This window comes from Berghia stephanieae, chromosome 1, assembly GCF_034508935.2.
Source record: "Berghia stephanieae isolate SIO BIC M18660-M18661 chromosome 1, UCSD_Bste_1.3, whole genome shotgun sequence".
Classification (NCBI taxonomy): Eukaryota; Metazoa; Mollusca; class Gastropoda; order Nudibranchia; family Aeolidiidae; genus Berghia; species Berghia stephanieae.
This window is the reverse complement of record NC_088360.1, coordinates 90,970,093-90,991,927: the sequence shown is the minus strand read 5'-3', so window position 1 is coordinate 90,991,927 and position 21,835 is coordinate 90,970,093. Positions and strand designations below refer to the sequence as shown.

The window sequence follows — 21,835 nt, the reverse complement described above, 5'->3', positions numbered from 1 at the left end:
ACAGTCCAGCAGGTGCTCAATAGCCGCATCCTCATTGAAAAAAAGTCTCCAACACCAAACAGTTTTATATCATAATTTCATTGATTTAAAAAAGGCATTTGACAGAGAGTGGCACGGTGGCCTTTGGAACATTCTGAGAAACTTCGACTTTGATGAAGGACTCATCCAAACAATGGAAGCTTTGTATGAACAAGCTTCTAGTGCTGTCTTGTGTGATAACCAGCTGGGACACTTTTTTAAAACATATGTTGGTGTCAGACAGGGCTGTCTACTGTCCCCAACCTTATTCAATATACATCTTGGACAGGTAATGCAAGAAGCATTACAGTATCACCAGCCTACATAAACTTCAAGACAAAGATTGAACTATTTAGATCTCTGTACTGTCTGTACTCCTCTATGGTTGCGAGGCTGACACAGAAAGGAGAGTTCGCGCATTCCAGCTCAAAGGCTACCAAAAACTATTTTAAAAAATCATATTTGGAACATAAGACCAATGTAAGTGTTCTGGACGAAGTAAAAAGAAGGCAGGAAGGCAAGAACCACTACTTGCAATGGTAAAGAGAAGGAAATTGTCTTGGTTTGGTCACCTCATAAGACACAAAAGCTTATGCAAGACAATATTGCAGGGCACAGTAGAAGGCTGCCGAAGAAGAGGAAGACAGCGGAAAGTGTGGCAGGATAACATTAAAGATTGGACAGGATTGACGTGGAACAATCTAATGAGGAAGGCCCAAGACCGTGATGTGTGGCGTCGAATCGTAAAGTCTGCATCCTGAGAGTCCCCCCCTGAAGACCGGTCATGGGATAGAGTGAGAGTGAGTGAGAGGTGAGATAAAGGATATAAAACAAATAGTAGCAAGAGCAAAAAACGTGTTCCATAAAATGTGACCAGTTGTGTCAAATAACAACCTAAAGTTGAAGACCAGAATGCCTCTCCATTTTCACTCTTTCGTTAGTATTTTCACGATCACCAGCTTCGGGCAACCCCTACCATTTTCTACTTTTCCGTGTTGATTCATTTGAGTTTCTTCGTTGATTCAATAGAATTATAATTTTGCTGCCATATTGTTTTTGGACCGTCCCCATCAGTGTTACCAAGTTTTGCTTTACTTAGGTACCTAAAGTGTTTATTTTTGTTTTATTTGTATTGCTGTATGTTGCATCAGTTTACATTTTTTTGAATATTATTTTTCCGTTTTTCAATTTAGTTTTATCCAACATTGCACTATCATCACCTTTCCATTTTTCTCATCATTATAAATACTCTTCTCCCCTACCAGTCTACCTCTATTTTCTGTCAACATATGATTATTTATCGATTTAAAATGAGGTGATAATAATATCTTGACAGATCTATTAAATTTGTGATGCAATGTCTGGGTAAAGTTCATAGTCCATGAAATTTACAGCTATGATATTGAAGGCTATTCACTGGACTATGAATGAACCTAATTATAATGAGAAGCTCTTTTTTATATTCATAGAATAAAATGGGGAGAACATCAAAAAATATTTACAATAAATACTCCAGAGACGACCTGGTGAATGCCATCCAGGCACACAAGGCTGGGATGAGCATTGCAGCTGCTGCCCGAGAGTTCAAGATCCCAAGAAAAACACTCTCGGATCACATTCATGGGCGGTCTTCGTTAGAGGGGAAAGCTGGCAGGGAGAGAAGCTTACCTGAGTCCATAGAGAATGCTCTATGTGACAAGGTTATAAAAGCTGCCCACTCTGGTTTCTCACTGACAAAGAAACAATTCCTGATGAAAGTGGGGACTGTAGCCAAGAACTTGGACCTGAAAACACAGTTCAAGGACGATGGTCCAGGTACAGTTTCATTTATAACTTTTTTGTGTGTTTATATTTGCAGCAACACTTAACCATTTTTTTTTGGACAAAGACAAAGGTATTACCAGCCCGATACTCATTTTTACACCTAAGTATGGTGCCAGAATATGAGTAGGGTCCTTTTCCAAGAACTCAACTTTGGGTCACCAGAGCGGAACTCGAACCAGGTACATGCAGCTCAGAAGGCAAGTGTCATACTAGTACACCACAAAGTCGTAAAAATTACAACCTTTATATGATAATCGTCGAGGTTGTTTGTCTTTTTCATGATTCATTAAAATTGATTTGTTTGATTTTGATTGTGTACTAAAGATATGTAAAATTGATATTGCAGGTATGGACTACTGGTATGGTTTGAAAGCCAGACGTCCGGATCTGACCATCCATACCCCAAAGAAGTGTGCCTCAACGAGGCTGAAAATGATGATGAGGGAGGTGGTGTCAAAGTATTTCCAGGATTTGGATGACTTGATGACGAGGCTCGATATCAAGGACATGCCAAGGAAAATTTGGAACTGTGATGAGACTGGCATTAGTTTTTGTAACGATGACACCAAGGTCATTGCTGAGAAAGGGATGCAAAACCTGGTCACTTCATGCAGTCCCTCAAATGATAGCGTCATTGCCTTGTTCTGCATCAACACAACTGGAGACGTTTTGCCACCCATAGTTGTGGCAAAGAGCAAGACAAAAAAATGTGTCTTATCCTTTGCTACCCATGGTGCACCACTGGACACGCACTGATCCTTTCAAGAAAATGGATGGATGGACAGTGAGCTCTTCATGGAGTGGTTTCAGAACGTCTTCCTAGAGAACTGCGGACCTGAAAGACCACAGCTTCTAATTTTAGATTCCCACTGTAGCCACGAAGTCCTAGAACTACTAGAGGTGACATCCATTTTATAGCCTTGCCTCCTCACACTACACATTGGCTTCAACCCCTGGACAGAAGTGTTTTTGGGACATTGAAGGGCTGTTACAAAAGAGTATGTCAGGAGTTCCTCTCATCTAACCCGGGACTTGATGCCACAGGGATATACCCATTTGACATGAATAAGATCCCTGATAGAGCATTTGTCTCCTCTGACAGCCAAGACCCGTCATCATCATCCACTTTAGAGACACGAAATGAAAACACGCTGTCAACCCCAGAAGTGACCAGTATGGATGACAACATGCCCTCAACATCCACGGTCAGCACAGAGATAATCAAGCTGGATTTATCAATGTCGCTGACAGAATTGGATGTCTCATTTTTGAACAAGCTAGTTATAGACATCGAAGGAGAGGAAGCAACTATAGATCGACTGAACAAAAATAGGCCGACCTTAAATGTTCAAACTGAAATCGATAATGCTCTTGTTCTGCATCAACGCAGCTGGAGATGTTTTGCCACCCATGGTTGGCAAAGAGCAAGACAAAAAAATGTGTCTTATCCTTTGCTACCCATGGTGCACCACTGGACACGCACTGGTCCTTTCAAGAAAATGGATGGATGGACAGTGAGCTCTTCATGGAGTGGTTTCAGAACGTCTTCCTGGAGAACTGTGGACCTGAAAGACCACAGCTTCTAATTTTAGATTCCCACTGTAGCCACGAAGTCCTAGAACTACTAGAGGTGACATCCATTTTATAGCCTTGCCTCCTCACACTACACATTGGCTTCAACACCTGGACAGAGGTGTTTTTGGGACATTGAAGGGCTGTTACAAAAGAATATGTCAGGAGTTCCTCTCATCTAACCCGGGACTGGTAATAAACAAAGTTACATGGCCAACATTGTTTAAAGAGACCATAGAGGAGACCTTGAGACCTTAGATGATCCAGAGGGCATTTGATGCCACAGGGATATACCCATTTGACATGAATAAGATCCCTGATAGAGCATTTGCGCCCTCTGACAGCCAAGACCCGTCATCATCATCCACTTTAGAGACACGAAATGAAAACACGCTCTCAACCCCAGAAGTGACCAGTATGGATGACAACATGCCCTCAACATCCACGGTCAGCACAGAGATAATCAAGCTGGATTTATCAATGTCGCTGACAGAATCGGATGTCTCATTTTTGAACAAGCTAGTTATAGACACCGGAGGAGAGGAAGCAACTATAGATCGACTGAACAAAAATAGGCCGACCTTAAATGTTCAAACTGAAATCGATAATGCTCTTGTTCTGCATCAACGCAGCTGGAGATGTTTTGCCACCCATGGTTGGCAAAGAGCAAGACAAAAAATGTGTCTTATCCTTTGCTACCCATGGTGCACCACTGGACACGCACTGGTCCTTTCAAGAAAATGGATGGATGGACAGTGAGCTCTTCATGGAGTGGTTTCAGAACGTCTTCCTGGAGAACTGTGGACCTGAAAGATTTGTTTGTTTGTTGCTTTAGGTCTCTTCCAACACAATTGAGGTTATATGAGAGACCGCTGAAACAAAAAAACAAGCAATCCAACAAAAATAGTACAAATGTCAATCAAAAGCATAACCTAAAGATATCATAAGCTAAATTATAAATAACCAAGAACAAACAGGCAGAGGATTTACAGGAAAAAAAATATCCCCTGTCAAAAATACAATCACAAACCAAAGAAGCAGGATAGGCTAGTAAAGAGAAAAAGAAACGACATCACTATCGGATCGTACACCCATGCGAACATCATAGGTATATGATTCAAGGGTGATGCTCCCATCCAACCACCCTGATAGTGATAGAGCATTTGTGCCCTCTGACAGCCAAGACCCGTCATCATCATCCACTTTAGAAACACGAAATGAAAACACGCTGTCAACCCCAGAAGTGACCAGTATGGATGACAACCTGCCGTCAACATCCACGGTCAACACAGAGATAATCAAGCTGGATTTATCAATGTCGCTGGCAGAATCGGATGTCTCATTTTTGAACAAGCTAGTTATAGACATCGAAGGAGAGGAAGCAACTATAGATCGACTGAACAAAAAAAGGCCGACCTTAAATGTTCAAACTGAAATCGACAATGGTCTTGCGGCTGATATTAGTCCACAAAATAAACCCACCCAAAAGACGAGGCGCAAATCATCACACAGAGTGTTGACAAATGAAGTTATCATTGGCGAAAAGAGATTGGGGATGGAGAAGAAAGCTGAAAAGGAGGCAAAAAAGCAACAGAGGCAAGAGAAAAAAGGAAAGAACAAGAAATAAACAATTTGCAATGTCTTTACCTTTCATTGTGTCATCTCTCATAAAATAGACAATTTTTCATTATTATAATATTTTGTTGTTATTGCCATTGAACATAGAAAAAAAAAAAACGAAAACAAAACAAACAAAACAACAAAAACAAATAAAAGAACACAAAAAAATACCCAAAAGTCAGTAACACGTGCGGATAGATAGCACAGAAATTATGCGGCAAATTTCCCTCACAGTGGTGGCGAATTTCCCAGACGAGCATAACATATATATATACCACTGTCTGAGGGCATACAAGTCCCGCAGACAGGCGAAGGAAGTTTAACACGGAGAAATCTGATGCCATGTATATATTTATATCAAACCAGATTTCAATCCCTTCATATGCTGGAATATGAAGAGGAATTCCAGCCTGACACTATTGCGTCAGCCCGGCACACAACATTAAATATCAGAGAGACAGCCAGACCAGCTAAGAACCCCAGCTTTCATGAGTTGAGCAAAAAAAATAAACAAATACTGTGGCTATGTTTAAGTGCTCAATGATGTCATAAACAAAAATCTGTAAATACGTACAGAAATGCTTGTAAAACAGAATAAATCAAACTAACCTTTATTGTCAAATATAAGTGGGACTAGAACTTGTTTTTCTTATTCATTATCAATTGTATTGTGAAGGTTATCCTCTTAGACAGCTATACAAGCCATTCATCATTGCTTTTTATTATTTTCTTTTGTTATGTAACTGGGAAATCATAGAATTTGCAGACCTCTATTATATTAAACTAAAGTAATAGGGTGATTCTACGGTAGAAGCTGACTGCCTATGTAAAATGCTTGTGTAGTTGGAGCATTATGACTTAATTTTTTTTATTAAATAAAATTTAATCTCCACCTTAAACCACGCATTACAGATGGCCAATATGAAGTGGATCTTCCTTGGAAGAGTAGCCACCCTCCTTTGGGAAACAACAAAGAGAAAGCTTGACTCAGATTGAATACTCTTATGAGAAAACAATTCAAACAACCAGAGATGTCAACCATTTATTAATCTGCCATACAAGAGCTCACAGAAGAGAAATTTGTGGAAGGAATACCACCAATTACAAACCAAGTGGCAAGTGATAAAGAATTCTATCTTCCCCACTGCCAAATCCATAAAACAAGGAATCAGCAGTTACAAATGCAGACCTGCGTTCGACTCTTCTAGTTTCCTTTAGTAACAATAAGTTAAATCAGAAAATTATGTGTTAAGTTATTAGGAACTATGGACTGTAGGTTTGACTAGCAAACCGATCTGACAAGAAGACATTATACTAGTCTGACTATCAGGGCGTATTTTGTTTACGGAAGACAATTTCAAAAGACTTTGGAACCAATCAAAAAAAAAATTGGGACATTTATTTTATCTTATCACAAACATTGTCAATATGAACTCTTAATCTGGACGCAACAAAAAGGTGTTAACATCAATCCAGTGACAATATACAAAAGGACACTCTTTTTATAAAACAATTATTAAAAAAAAAATATTGTAGTGGTAGGTAAGGTTTCATTTCAAATGGATTATATATAAAGTTAAGACCAAGATGTTACAAGAAACTTAGATATACTTATTATATCTTTTCTTTACAATTTTGAATCACTCTTCATACCTCCTTCTATGAGTAGTGCAAAGAGTCATAATTAGAATCATATTAGATTCGAATCCATTATGACTATCAGATTTTGTGACTTCAATACATATCTAAGGATTCGACATTCTTCAACTGGACTAATACAGAAAGAATGATCACCACTGAACATTTAAACCATAAATTACATACATACATTCATGTTCCCCACTCATGAAAATATTACGTGAATGTTAGATATCTTGGTCAAGATATCAACATACTTTGCATTCAATTTAAAATTAATGAAAACCCTATTTCATCTCACAGCAATATATTATGCTTTATTTTCATAAATCTCAATTAAGATTAATTGGCTATCATGATCACTAACCATAATTTCAATTTTAATCTCCTTTTAATCTCTATTCATTTCAAAATGGAATATCTGTTCAACAATAATTATCAGCTAAACATTTATTCAGTCATCCTATGTGACATTTTAATTTTATTTCACACTTTATTTGCAGAGACACATATCTTTATATTCATATTTAATTACTTTTATTTTCATTTTTGTCTTATTTTCATTCAATCTTATTCTGCCACTACCATTCATGTTTTCATTTCATATTTCCTCAGCCACTTGACGATTCACTGTCTCACTCTGACCATGTATCACTTTTGTCCCTTCAATTTGAATTACTATATCATATTGTATTGTATCACTTTTGAATTTCAATTTATCATAATCTTGATTTCAAATCTAAAGATAAATGTTTGGAAATTAACAATAATTTAATTTTTCATTTATTACAATCCCTGATGAATCCCTCTTTACCAGATAGAAGATCTACATTTTTAACTTTTGTTTTTCTCATTACACTACTTAAACTTAAAATTGAAACATTTGAAACAAATACTTCTCAAAATGATTTCAAATTCAATCTTTTCATTTGATTTGGCATTACCAACTCAGCTCATCATTTAAACTTCTAGTTATTCACTTCATTTCATTATTAACTCATTAGCATCAGTATATCACTTTTTAAATTTATTATAAGGATACTTACTATCACCATTCTTTTTATGTTAATTTTCTTATCCAGGTAAATTTTCACATCATTCTTTTCACTTCTTCAATTCTGAATAAAGGCATATCAACTAGACTAAGATGGATAGAATATTTTTGTCGTAATCACCTACTCCTTTTGATTCACATATTCTCGAATTGCAATCTCATTCATTGCAAATACAAATACTACAAATACTAAAATATTAATATTCAGCACTTAAAGTGCTAGTGGTTTTTGTCTTTATATTGAAAAATAAAATGGTGTGAAAATCAAGAGGTCAGCAGCTTTTATTTCTACATCAAATTTCTAACGATAGCTTAGTCGGTAGAGAACTTGCTCCACACGCAAGGGATTGATCCTGTGTGGTCAACATTTTTTTATGACCACATTGTACATACAGCAGTGATTAGGTAGCTGGGTCTGGTAGTTCTGATGGAAAATACTTTGCGATAGACTAGTGTCGTATCCAGAGGGTAGCTATTGTCCATTTCACATGACAGAGAAGGGGATAAACTCTGGCTCTATGGGGCCTAATGACTCTGAAGGACTACAAGAAGATTATTATTATTTCTATTATTATTATTATCATCATCATCATCATCATTTCGATTTGAAAGAGAAAAAAACCCCACAGTAAATGCTTACAAATGTAAATGTAATTTTTTAGTTTGTTTAAATGACATTAATATCAAAATAAAGATAAATCATAATCAAATACTGATTGAGGCAGAGACTCTTTTCCAGGAATGATAACAACAACAAACTGAGTATTTTCAACATTCCAAATAACTATTTGGGACCTATCATTTCCTCTGGCCTAACCCAGGTATCAAACTGTTCACTGGTGACATATTGTAGATTTATAGCTGCCTCTTTCAAAGTGGTGCCCTCAGCATGTGCCTTTTTCGCAATCTTAGTCGCCTTGTCATAGCCAATGTGTGGATTTAGTGAAGTGACTAGCATCAGAGACTCGTCTCTCAGCTTCTCTATCCTATCTGTGTTTGCTGTAATTCCCACAACACAGTGTTTAGTGAAAGAAACGCAGGCATCAGAAATTAGGCGAATAGATCTTAAGACATTACTGACAATGAGAGGTTTGAAGACATTGAGTTCAAAATGTCCCATGCTGCCGCCAAATGTTACAGCTGTCTGGTTGCCCATCACTTGTGCTACCACCATTGTCATCGCTTCACATTGAGTTGGATTCACCTTACCTGAAACAAAGAGAATCTTATATAACCCGCACCTCAGTGTCAAATTTCATCTTTGTATCAAATCTGTCATCAAAACTTAGGTTAAAAATTTTCAGGAATCATTTTGTAAAAAGAGACTCTAATATCTGTCATGCTACTATCTTTGCCAGGTTTTGTATTCATATTGTATATACTATACATGACATGTGAACCAGGCTATAATATGTGCTGTTTCAAACAATTAAACAAATTTTATTCATAATTAACATAAATCAACTAAAATTTATTAATATACATATGTAACAAAGTCAAAAGAGCTGAAACATTCAGTCTTTGGTACGATTAAAAAAACATAAATACTCTGATACATTTTTGTTTGTTTTTGTTGTTGATTCTATTTTTCTTTCACCAAAACATCAATTGAAACAAATAAGTATAATAATCAATATGAAACACAAGCCATAGTAAACGATTGAGTTTTTGAGTAGACTTCTCTATCTTTTGGACAATTTAGAACATTAGAAATCAAATCTCTACAGCAATGGAATGTGAACCTGAATCTCACATAAAAGGACATTGTATAAAGAGGGACTAATATTTTTCTATTTGTATAAAAAAAGGAAGAAAAATTAAACTTGAAATAAAAATGACTGCCTTACCAGGCATGATACTACTCCCAGCTTCATTCTCAGGCAGACTGAGCTCCCCAAAACCACATCGAGGCCCTGACCCAAGAAGTCGAATGTCACTGGCAATCTTCATCAGACTACATGCCAGGACATTTAGACTGCCATGCACTTCAACCATGGCATCATGTGCTGCTAGGGCCTCAAATTTGTTCTTTGCAGAAGTGAATGGTAAGCCTGAAAAGTAATTAATGTGAAAAATTTAAATCATTGAAAGTTTTGTGACTGGGAATGAGACTACAAGCTCATTTAATTTGTTCATGAAAATGTAAAGCTGTATTATTTAGCAATAAAAGCAACTTTACATGACTTCTTCATGCTCAATGATCTTCAAAATGCTTCATTTGTTCCCTCAGCACTGCTGTACAAAGATGAAACATCTGACTATGGTGAAATCAGATTTTACAAGAGAGTCTGAAAATTATTGATTACAATAAATAAGTGTGAATGGACTGATGCAATGTTTTAGTTTTCTGATTTTTTGGAATATCAAAATATGGCCTTCAAGACCATGTGTATAGATGTAGATGTTATTCTGACAAGAAATCTCACACAATTTTGATTGTAAGGCAAAGCAGGTTATATGTGCAAAAAACCCCCAAAAAAACAAAATTCATTCCATAAAGTTAAAGGACATGTCATCACACCTCAAGCTATATTTTTCTAATTGCTAGAACAGTAAATCATCCTATTCACAAGTCGCTTAATTCGCTTTGTTAAGAAGTGTCAAATTCTTCAACCGATACCTCCTCTTTTTCGCTTAAATAAATTGTGCTATTGCTGTTGATATATTTCAGAAAGTAGAAAGTAAGCATGGTGATTAGATCATCCTAATTTAATGGTTTTTATTAAGTATATTGTTGCCTATAAGACGGCACTAAAGTAAACATAAGGCATTTCTCTTAAATCTCATTTGAGTCTAATAAGTCACATGACTTGTTCTTTAAAACTTCAATATTTAAGTTGCTAAAATGGTGGCAATTATGAAAACAAATACGTCACAAACATTACAGGCTACCAAATTGATTAATTTTTCTTTACCTGTATAATCTGCAATAGCAGCAGCTGTTTTCTCAGCAAAACCTTTGAACGTATTCAAACCGGTACCCACTGCTGTGCCTCCTGTTACAATTTAAACAGAAACTTAATATAGCAATGTAAAAAAGCTTCGAAAAAAAAAACAATGGTTCAAAAACTTGCTATTTCAATTATAAAAAAATAAATGAAACAAATTGCAAACCTTTAACCAAATGACATTTGAAATAAAAGAATTACCCATTTATAGATCTATCTCAGGGTGTCGAGAGAAATCTCCATAAAAAAACAAATCAATTACTAAACCCTAAAAAAAATATCCATCAATACGAGTATTTGAAGTTTTAATTACCATATATGTGACTAATTGCCACAAAATGGTATTATGTTAAAATGAATCAGATGTCAAAAAGGAATGACCAGAAATGTGAAATTTTAGTTTTTGTCAGCTTAATCATACTAATTTTCCTATGAGATGAAATCCTTACCTAAGTCTCTTATGTATAGTGTGACATTTTCACTTAATGACAAAGAGTTCACATATGTTAATGATAGATAACAGGGGCACTGTTGAGTGATATTCCCGATTTTCTTCTCATTTTTGCAACTATACTTAAAATATGTCAATTCATTCAACAGTGACGCCGACTATCTCGGTAATTGACTGTGGCTACTTTAACACTATCAAAATTAACATTTTCTGAAACAAATTATATGCATATGACTAAAACTATTGTTTTTAATTTTTACATGATATTTGTGGTTGAGTAAAACCATTTTCATGCCAATTTGTTTTAGATTGAGTACGTAATTGAGTTTTTTTTTGTTTTTTTTCAATTATGAAAAGTTTCAAAAATCTCTTGGGAGAATGGACAGCATGAAGGTAGAGGGCTAGGGTTGAGAATCAATCGCTTGTATATCAGAAGATCATTGTACTTTATGATCATAAAAGAGCTAATTAAAAAGTTTAAATGGACAAAAGTAGATCCAGCACTAATTATTTTAGGATAACAAGAACTACTGCTCCCATTCTAAGACATAGTGTTATCCTCACCTAATGCCAACTCATGAAGTCTGGGATAGGTAGCAAAGATTCTTTCTTTTCCATAGTTGAGTTGCTGTAAGTAGCCACTGAATTCTTGGCCCAGAGTCAATGGAACAGCATCCTGGTAATAAAAGCAATCATTATGTTTTCTCATGCAAAGATATAGAAATGAAAGGGAAAAAAAGGAAGGAATGAAATTTGACCCTTTTGATCTTCCTGAAAGTACTTATATATTGGATCCATTAACAATGCCCTAAAATGTGTATCGAAAAAAAAAAAAGAAATAAAAAAAGAAAGAAAGAAATAAGAAAAAAAAAGAAAAGAAAAAGAAAGTCCAAATAAAATGTGCCAACACTTATTGGTCAGTAAATAAAAAAACAAAAACATCACGAAAACCAACAACAACACCGAAAGGATAAATTCTTGTCATAATGCACACCAACCTGCAAATGAGTCCTGCCAATTTTGACGATATCATGGAATTCCTGGACTTTCTGCTGTATGGCATTTCTCAGCATGTCAATTGCAGGTATGAGCCTCTCGTGAATTTCTTTGGCAACAGCTATATGCATAGCGGTGGGGAATGTATCATTAGAACTCTGCAAAAGTAAAAGTGAGGGAGAAAATTCTTTAAAACTTTAAAACTTATGTATCACCCAGAGAAGTTTCTTTTGTCACATAATCCAGCTATTTCTAGTTCCCATAATATGCGTTTTAACACTACGTTTTTGTACATTTTCAAATATCCAATTTTAACATGTTGTCTTGCTTTACATGATCATAGTCTTCATAAAAAAATAGCACACATGACAATACACAGCACTAGTACATAAACGGGATAAGCTTATGGTGTTGTGGTAAGTCGCTGGACTTTGTATCAAAAGGAGCATGACTAAATCATGGTTCAGACACAATGAAACCAATTCTTGTGACCAAAGAATTTTAATGGCTCTGCCGTCCCGTGTAGTCCTCTCTTTGACATATTCGATTTAAATGACCTTAAATGAGCAGCTTTGTGGTCCTTTGTGTAGGATACTTTGTGACCTGTAGGTCCTGAGTTTCAATCTCGCAGTGGAAGGTGCAAAGTTAGTATTTGAAAACACTGTTTACTCACATTTTCTCACCACACTAAGATGTAAAAGAGTACCTGACTGGTAACAGTGTGATATTTTCAAAATTGTATTGACGCCTGACATCTTGTCCTATGTTGAATATTGCTGTTGGCTTGAGACCCATAAAAAAAAATTAGAGCATATTTAGTAGATATTGCACTATATTAATAAAAAAGAATGCATGACACGGTCTAAAATAGCATTTTTTACTACTCTTACCTGGCCTTTGTTGACATGATCATTGGGATGGACAGGATGTTTGGATCCCAACACACCCCCTTCTACTTCTATAGCTCTGTTGCTTATGACCTCATTCACATTCATGTTACTCTGTGTGCCTGAGCCCGTCTGCCAGATTACCAAGGGAAATTGGTCGTCTAACTTCCCTGATATCACCTATCACATAGGAAAACAAAATCAGTTTTTCGTTGGGTTTTATTTTGTTCATTTTTTAATTATTTTCTTTTTATCATTATATTATAAGCATACCAAGCTGCACTGTTGAGACACTGGACGTCAAAGCAGTAGTCTGCAGACTGCATTCCATTATATATATCAGGTGGTCACAATAAGATGAAACACTTTTATTGCTTGATAGCAACAAAAAAAATGTCCATTGAATTTAATAATTTATCATAAACATCATAGACCAATATATTATCCCTACGTATACAAAATTTCATGATAATTGATGGAAAAATATAGGTAGGGTGGTATTTTGAAAAAACCAATTGCAAAAAATGAAATATTGAGAGAAAGTCTTTTTGCGTAAAATTCAGAAAAATTGTCAAAAGGACGTTGTTTATGTAATAATAAAAGGAATACTCAGTCAAATATTTATCAAGTCTTTATCATGAAGAAAATGGCTTCTCCAGGAAGATAATGGTGTCTGCGAGTGTTTCTTCACTTCAGTGTAATACAGACTGCCAAGGTTCATTGCTGATCCTTACATCCAGCCTTTAGAAAGCAATCTTCTACTGGACTATTGGGGTTTATATTATACCCATTAAGCATTTTCATACTACAAAAGGATGAAGCAATCTTACATACCAGCAAACAAATACAGCAGTTTCCTAACATTGAACAACAGTGACTTTATCTTTAAGAAAAAACAAAACAAAAACAAAAACAATGGCCGCCCCAATCACTGGACTTGAATCCAATGGATCATTTGGATATTGTCGACAGAAAAAGTATACAGGCAATAGACAACACCTTTTATAGAGGAGACCCCAAAGGAGAGAATTAAAGAATGCAGGGAGCTGATCTCTGATAATGAGATTGGAAAATAAAGTTCAAATTTGAAGAAAAGCTTGAGGAACGTCATCCAACAAATCGGTGGATGAATTGACCATTTAGAACACATAATTATGTGAGTGTTATTTACACAAATCATTTCACGTTTAAAAGTTGAAGTTTGCGCATGTTATACTTAAACTTTGCTCAAATTTTTGTTTTTCAATTAAATGTGATGATTAAAAAAAAATACTGCTTGAAAATAGATTTTTATGTACATGTGTGTACAATTTTACAATTATCAGTGGAATCTTTCAGAAAATACTGGGGTTTTTTTTGTGACCACCCAATATATCATAAACATCTATTCTACTTTTTGATGTCAGTTGGATCTTAAAAAGTAAAAATATCAATAACGCTCTATCTAGTGGAAGACATTTTACCAGGATCTCAATTTGTCCACTTCACCTCATTGAAACCTTAACAGACTCCATTCAAATGAGTATTATAACTCTAGCAGACTACTACATTTATATATTTTGGCAATGCAAGAGATCAGTTCTTAGTTATGTTATTGGTAAATATACAAAGCAAAACAGTATCATTATTCTTTTATTCTTTATCTCAAGGTGTTGTTCAAAAAAAAATAAAAAGAAAGAAAATTTGCAAGATATTCATTACTTCATCAGCAACTTGTACGATCAAATTTGCAATTTTTTCGTCCAATCCATAATTGACATTGACTTTAGCAGCACATCTTTTGAGTATTCCAAATGCTCTGATGATGGCTATCTGTGACAAACAAAAGCAGGAGAAGAAAAAAAATGAATGACCTTAAAAAAAAAAGAAGATGAGTCAGCAAACTGCTTAATATCAAAAGTCTTTGTAACACTCCAATCGAAGTCTTGTATAACAAAAGGGGCACAAACATATAAGAGAACAAGAAAATGATGGATTTAACACTAACCAATGCCTGTATCTTTCTTAGATCATAATAAAAACCTGTGAAATATGGCTACCAGTTCCAAGAAAGAAGAGAAGAATTAAATCCCCCTTAACATGATATGCACCAATTGCTTGATTTTTTGCAAAGGTAAGAGTTGTTAGGTTGCTTTATTGGTTCCGTTTCTATCCTAATGTAAGGGTAGGCATGATATTATCATTATGATTTCTCCTGTCTTCCTGACCATATAAAGCACATTGTTGCGTATGTTTTTACACATATTGTTATGCAGTGTGAATGTGGAAAACCAACCATAAAGGCTGGGCAAAAATAAACTGTGGTCTATCCCACAACCTGAAAATAAACGAGTCCACGATGCTCGCACAGCATGCCCAATAAAAGGGAGACAATCAAATGATTTCCATCAGACACATAATCAAAAGATTGTAACAAACCATAGGGGGAGGTAATTGGGCAGGCAATGAAAGAATGAAACGAATGGACTATACAAGAGTGTACTGTAGTGAGTAGTTGAGATAAATAACATAAATCTATTTCACATCCTGAGTCTTTGCAATTAGCATTAATGTATGGCAAAACAAAAGAAATTTTATTTCCACCCTTGATCATACAAAATTGTCCTTCATGTTTGGAGTGATGTCTTGCAATTAACAATTGAATTTGCAAGTATTTCTGCAAAATGGGCATTTATGTCATGACTTTGGCAGCAGTAATTGTTATAGTAGAAGTCGTAGTTGTACTTGAAGTAGTAGAAGTAGCAGCAGCAGCAGCTGTAATAAATTTTCTTTTGAAAGACAATCACGGGTGAGAATGACTGGTCACAAAAAAGGAGGAATTTTTTCAGTGCGTAGATCATGACCCACCCCGCCCATGCGACTATAACCTATAAATTTGATTTCATTACAATTTAATGAGATGCAATTCAAATGTGTCTGGCAGCAATTTCTGACACCATTCGGAGGAATTTCAAAAGTTGAAAGTGTAATTACAACATATGGTGGTTGTGGTAGTGGTAGTAGTGGTATTAGGGATGATGATGTGGTTGTCGTTGTAGTAGTAGTGGTGGTGGTAGGAATGATGTATAGGTGGTAGGGATGATGATGTGTGGTTGCAGTAGTGGTGGTGGTGGGGATGATGATGTGATGATGGTTGTAGTAGTAATGGTGGTAGGGATGATGATGTGGTGATTGTAGTAGTAGCAGTTGTGGTAGGGTGATGTGGAGGTGGTGTTGTAGTAGTACTGGTGGTAGGAATGATGATGTGGTGGTGGTTGTAGTAGCAGTGATGCTAGGGATGATGATGCGGTGGTGGTTGTACTAGTTGTAGTAAGGATGTTGATGTGGTGGTGGTTGTAGTAGTAGTGGTGGTAGGGATGATGATGTGGTGGTATGGGAGGTGGTGGTTGTACTAGTTTTAGTAGGGATGTTGATGTTTGGGTGGTTGTAGTAATAATGGTAGGGATGTTGATGTGGTGGTGGTTGTAGAGTGGTGATAGGAATGATGATGTGATGGTTGTTGCAGTAGGGGTGGTAGGGATGATGATGTGGTGGTGGTTGTAATGGTAGTAGTGTGAGGGGTGTTGATGCAGTGGTGAGTCTTTTTTTATTCTTGTATTGTTTAAATTGAAAAAAGCTGAATTGTGATACTGATGGGCGGAGATAAACCACCATTTAGGCGAAAATCCGCCTTTAGGCAGAGGATTCTCAGCAATGTACAATGTACAATGTTTGTTTGTTTTTGTTTTTAAGGGTTTTACGGCGCTTGCAACACATTAAGGTCATATTAGCGCCAGTAAAAAGGAAGAAAATGGGATAGTAAAAAGTTCTAGAATTACAATTAAAGCACAAAAGAAAAGGTGAGACAAAGGGGAATTGGTTCAAATAGGAAACGGATGTAGATTCCAAGAGCACACTATCAAAGTACTTAGTTTGAGATCACCTAAAAGTCTCATCCAGACACAAGCACAGGTCTCAACCAAAAGGAATACACTCAAATGTTTACAAATCCGGCCAGGGTCCGGACAAAACTAAGTAATCTCATTCCAAGACAATGACAGGAAACAATTGGAAAATGGGTAGAGGGGGATAGAAGACACAGCATGTACCTCCCCGTCCACTATGGGAGGTCAGGATCCCCACCCAGAATGTACAATGTCGTCAGCAAAGAAATAAACTCTTTTAAAATTAAAGCCAACTTTCACTTCAAGGTAAAACCGGATGTCTCATTATTTTCCTTCTTTATCAATGTTACCAAATTTCTGATGACATTGAAGTTAACTGCTTCAGCAGGAATTCTGCTTAAAGTCAAATCAACAAGACTGACTGACATATTGAAAGAAAAACAGAAAAGGAGATAGGGTGTATTGGGATTTGTGCAAGCAATCTGCCTGAGGGTATTAAGTATCTACTGTACTACCAACTTCACTATGTTCACTGGGTGTAATTGAATGGTTAAATGAGCATCAACAATGCTGGTATTATATAGATGAAGACATTTAAACTGTGAGTCACACAAATGCTAATACACTATGGACGTTTTATTTTTATTGTCTCTTATGTACTTGCACCAATTAATGCTGTTTCAGCACCAGTAAAAAGGAAAACAATAGAAAAATAAAAATAAGTGGCTCTATAACATACCGGCATTTGTTCACCTTGTCCACCAATGTCAAAGTTATTGATTGATCTAGCTGTGTTTGCTCCATAGTACTTGTTGGCAGGCACAATAATATCTCCAAAACTGTCTTTTTCTATTCTCGTCTGAAACATATAAACAATAGATCTTAACATTTCAAGGGTAAATTGCTGAGCCATAATAATAATAATAATAATAATAATAATAAAATAATAATAATAATAATAACAATAACACTAATAATAATTATTACAACTATTATTACAAAAATAACAACAACAAGAATAATAATAACAACAACAATAATAATAATGTAAAATAAAAAATAAGCTTTTCTTCTATCAAGCTTAGAGCCTTTAATATATGTCAGAGGGACTTTTAATACAAATATGTTTCATTATATATTACAATCATTTTATATTTTGAACAACATATTGAGGGCAAATAGTTTTACAGGCATTGCTTCTTTCAATTTCTTGCGTGGAAACTGTATTAAAGCCTCTCCATTTTGAATAAAACCCTTTTTTTTAGGTATGACAGTTTGGAAATTTGTATTTCAAAGGGTCATATATATAAATGTATTCGATCTACAAAGAATAAATTATCATCTAAAACATATAATTTTGGTGTTAAAATACAAATTTGATTTCTATTTAAAAACGTATCTGTCTAATTGTGTTATTATATTTCTTCAAATTTAACAAGATACAAGTTTGTAGCTTTCCTTATCTGGCAGCAGTTGGAAAATTTGAGGAAAGTGTAGAGAACATATTTATTGTGTGTACCGTTTCGTTGTTATGAACTATTTTCATGTTGTGAAGCACTCTGAGTTCGTTTGCTGTGTTGTGTGTTATTTCTTCTTGTGTGTCTTAGTGATGTCAAATTTTGCTATCATAATAATATTGTACATTCTCCACTCAGAATTTGATTCAACATGAAATATCAATTGTTAACTTATTTTGTCTCGCATATCGGGTTCCATTCCCATACCCACAAACTTCATTCGAGATACAGGACTTCGAGCATATTACTACCCACTTCAGTGGGGCTATATTTCTTTTATTTCTTATTGTGAACAAAGTGTAAAAATATATCATGATGAAAGTGAAAGTAGAATAGGCTTTGAATCTTCAAACCACTGCAAAATCAAACAGCTTGCTGTTTTAGGCTCTGATTATCCAGGCGTGCATGGTCTATTCCATCACTGAAGTGTAAATTAAATTGCGCTGTGCAAGAGATGTAATCAAATAGTGGAGTGTGAATCATATGCCATCTGTAGAGTATTTTGAGGGTTTCTGTTAAACCTGTTTATCAACTGGTTGTGTATTTTTTAGAATTATGGCATTTTTCTTTTTTAATCATTTATTGATTTTCTTAATTTTGCAATCTTTGAATAAATGGCCAGAAAATTGAGTGTGCTTATAAATAAGCCTAAGCCTAAGCTTAAGCGGAGCCCTATAGGCTGTCATTATTCCCAGACAATTTTTCGTTATTCCAAGACACATGTTCATGTAACAAGTTGGCAGAAAGATTTTATGCAAAATGTCAAAATAGGCGTGAAAAATACAAAAAATTCTGAAAAAAATGGCAGTGGTTATTTGTGTCCCAACACAGTCAATATTAATATCAATTGATATTTAACACAAGATAAAAGTAAATAGTGATCAAATGTCAAATCCAGCTTTTTTTTATTTTAAAAAAGCAAATGGATCAATGGATTTATTTTGTAACTTTGAACTGAAAATGTTAAACTGGCAATTCGCCTTTTTATTTTCAACCAGGAAGAAAGTTGTTAATCATCAAATCTGTTCATAGTCCACCAACCATTAAAATTTTCACTACCTACCTACCTGTTAACTTGATTGATCATCTTTTGTTTCTATAATTTGTTCATTCTGGCAAAAATTTTGAGGATATTGATAATGGCCAGGAATTTGTTTATTTCGTGGACGAATTGTTCGCCCCAAAGCCCAAAACCGACACCTGTTATTTTCCTGTCTTCTTCACACAAGACAAAAAAAACAACAAAACAACAACCTATTCACTAGCTAGGCTATGTATTCCCATAGCTACCTGTTTAATTAAGAGAAAGATTTTAAAATTTGACCCCAAAAATTTTTTTTAACGCAAAAAATGAAAAATAAAAAAAAACCCACCAGAAATACAACCTCTCTTTCTGTTTTGTTTTTTTGGAACGAGTCTAATCTTTTTTTTTTTGTTTGGCCTTGTTCCGTTTCTGAGCATTATGGTTTGTTTTTTCTCCCCCTCTATCTGACCATTTGGTCGCTCTCTGAATATTTCTGTTTGTTTGCTTTTTAATTATTCATTCTATTTAGATACTTTTGAGGTCGGAGTGTGGACGTGGTTATTGGCAGACCATGTCAATGTCTGGCTGGGAATAATCACGCACAGCGATTTGGTGAGGAGTAAATTCAGTAAAATTCCATCTCACACCCCAAGCGTGCAAATGAGTACCAGTCAGCTTTTGATTTGGCTTTGGCCGTGGCCTATCAATATCACCATCGGCTGTTCGGATTCGGAAGTGTAGTTGGGCAAGCCGCCGCAGCGCCGCAACAGTCAGCAAGCTGAGCAAGGGCCAAGGGCATTGTGACTGTGACATAAACAGGGCTGTGCACACTTATGTCATGACGTGTCAGGATTTTCATCACATTCATAAGCTTACATTAATTTTCTCATCCATCATTGCAGAAGTCCCCAAATATTCTTTTTAACTTCTGTGAAAATATTTCCCGTCCGCAGTACTCCGGTTAGTAAAGTTGAATTCTCAAGATTCAAGATCAACTATTTTCGCTTTCGTTTCATCTGCGCGTAAAGTGCGCGCAATAGTCACTGTATGAATGAGCAGTAATCTATAATGTGAGGCATCGACTTGACTATCAAGCAAGCAATTTGATCAGTAATTAGTACTGAACAATGTGTCGTTTTGTTGCTGTTGCTTTTTTTTTTTTTTTCTTTAACAGTAAATTGTGACATAAACCTTTTTTCTTGTGATACAATTGGGTTGAATATTTGACTCATAAGCTAAGAGACCGATGTGACTTCAGGATTCAGTCGCGGTGTTTGTATGTCAAGGTCTGACCCCAAGAAGTCTCGATATTACAATCACCCTTTCTTTTGAGCTGTGGATGGCATCGACCACATGTGGTGTCGACTGTAGAGCTTTCTTCTCATGGCCAGACAAAGGATGCAGTAGCAGTCAGGTCAAGGGCTCTCTCTCTCTCTCTCTCTCTCTCTCTCTCTCTCTCTCTCTCTCTTCTTGTCACGATAGAATTTATCGTCTGTCTTCTGGCACTTCTCTACTCCTTTTATTCCGTGTTATCATTAACATAAGTGCCTACTCCACTCACCTTTATGAATAAATATTCGCCTAACATCGGAACTAACTCAATGTCTCAATCTTCTCTGTGTTGTAGTTACATTATACCTATATTGGCAAATTCTGATTAATTATGCATTGGATTTTTACTTCACCTTTTATTTGTAGACGTCTCACCGGCTCCTAATGATAAAATATATTTTCAATCAAAGAAATAGCTTAGCTTTAAAGAAAAATAAGAGAAAAAATCAAACGAAGTTTAGGAATCTATGGACTTAAATGAGGTAGTACCATAGCCCTACTATAATACTCTTTTAGTACGCCATGGGTAGTACCTTAAAATATCAAGCGTGATATTATCAAGTACTTATAAAGACAACCCTTTGTAAGTATTAAGTACTTATATCGATTAACGCCAATATCTTGTCACCGGAAGTTTTGATCAGGGTTGCCAGTTTGGCATTTTAAATGCCAGATTTAAAAAATCTGGCATTTTTGAAAACCGTTTGGCATTAGAAAAATCATTTGGCATTTGGCATTTTCATTTGGCATTTTCTTTTCTTGTATATTATACTTCAAATGACACCTTTTCTTAATTAAGTTTCATAAGAAACACGAAACAGTAAGTTTTCTTAATTGTCAATAATTATTTAACTGTTTACGTATTTACCTTTCATGTTAATGTATTTCTTTTTCATTCTTAAAATCCAACGGTGGTGTAGTGGTTTAGCACTCCACTTAGTAGTCAGTAGGTAAAAAAATTACCTCAATAGCAAATTTAGTATAATTCAAAAAAAAAAAGAAAAGAAAACACGCAAGCCACCAGGATATGATAATAAATTGTCTATCAAAAGTGGGTAGTTTTCTTAGTG

General features: G+C 35.5%; 1 protein-coding gene across 1 annotated transcript; it reads right to left on the bottom strand.

Moving 5' to 3' along the window:
- Window positions 1-1,245: 1,245 nt before the first annotated feature.
- Window positions 1,246-20,457, bottom strand: LOC144961486 (fumarate hydratase, mitochondrial-like). Its single transcript, XM_078894657.1, has 9 exons — window positions 20,310-20,457; window positions 17,632-17,751; window positions 14,710-14,820; window positions 13,012-13,188; window positions 12,124-12,279; window positions 11,690-11,801; window positions 10,642-10,722; window positions 9,574-9,777; window positions 1,246-8,935 (listed from the first exon to the last, which is right to left on the bottom strand). The coding sequence occupies exons 1-9, from the start codon at window positions 20,328-20,330 to the stop codon at window positions 8,511-8,513; spliced, it is 1,407 nt and encodes a 468-aa protein (XP_078750783.1). The 5' UTR covers window positions 20,331-20,457; the 3' UTR covers window positions 1,246-8,510.
- Between the last annotated feature and the right edge of the window lie 1,378 nt (window positions 20,458-21,835).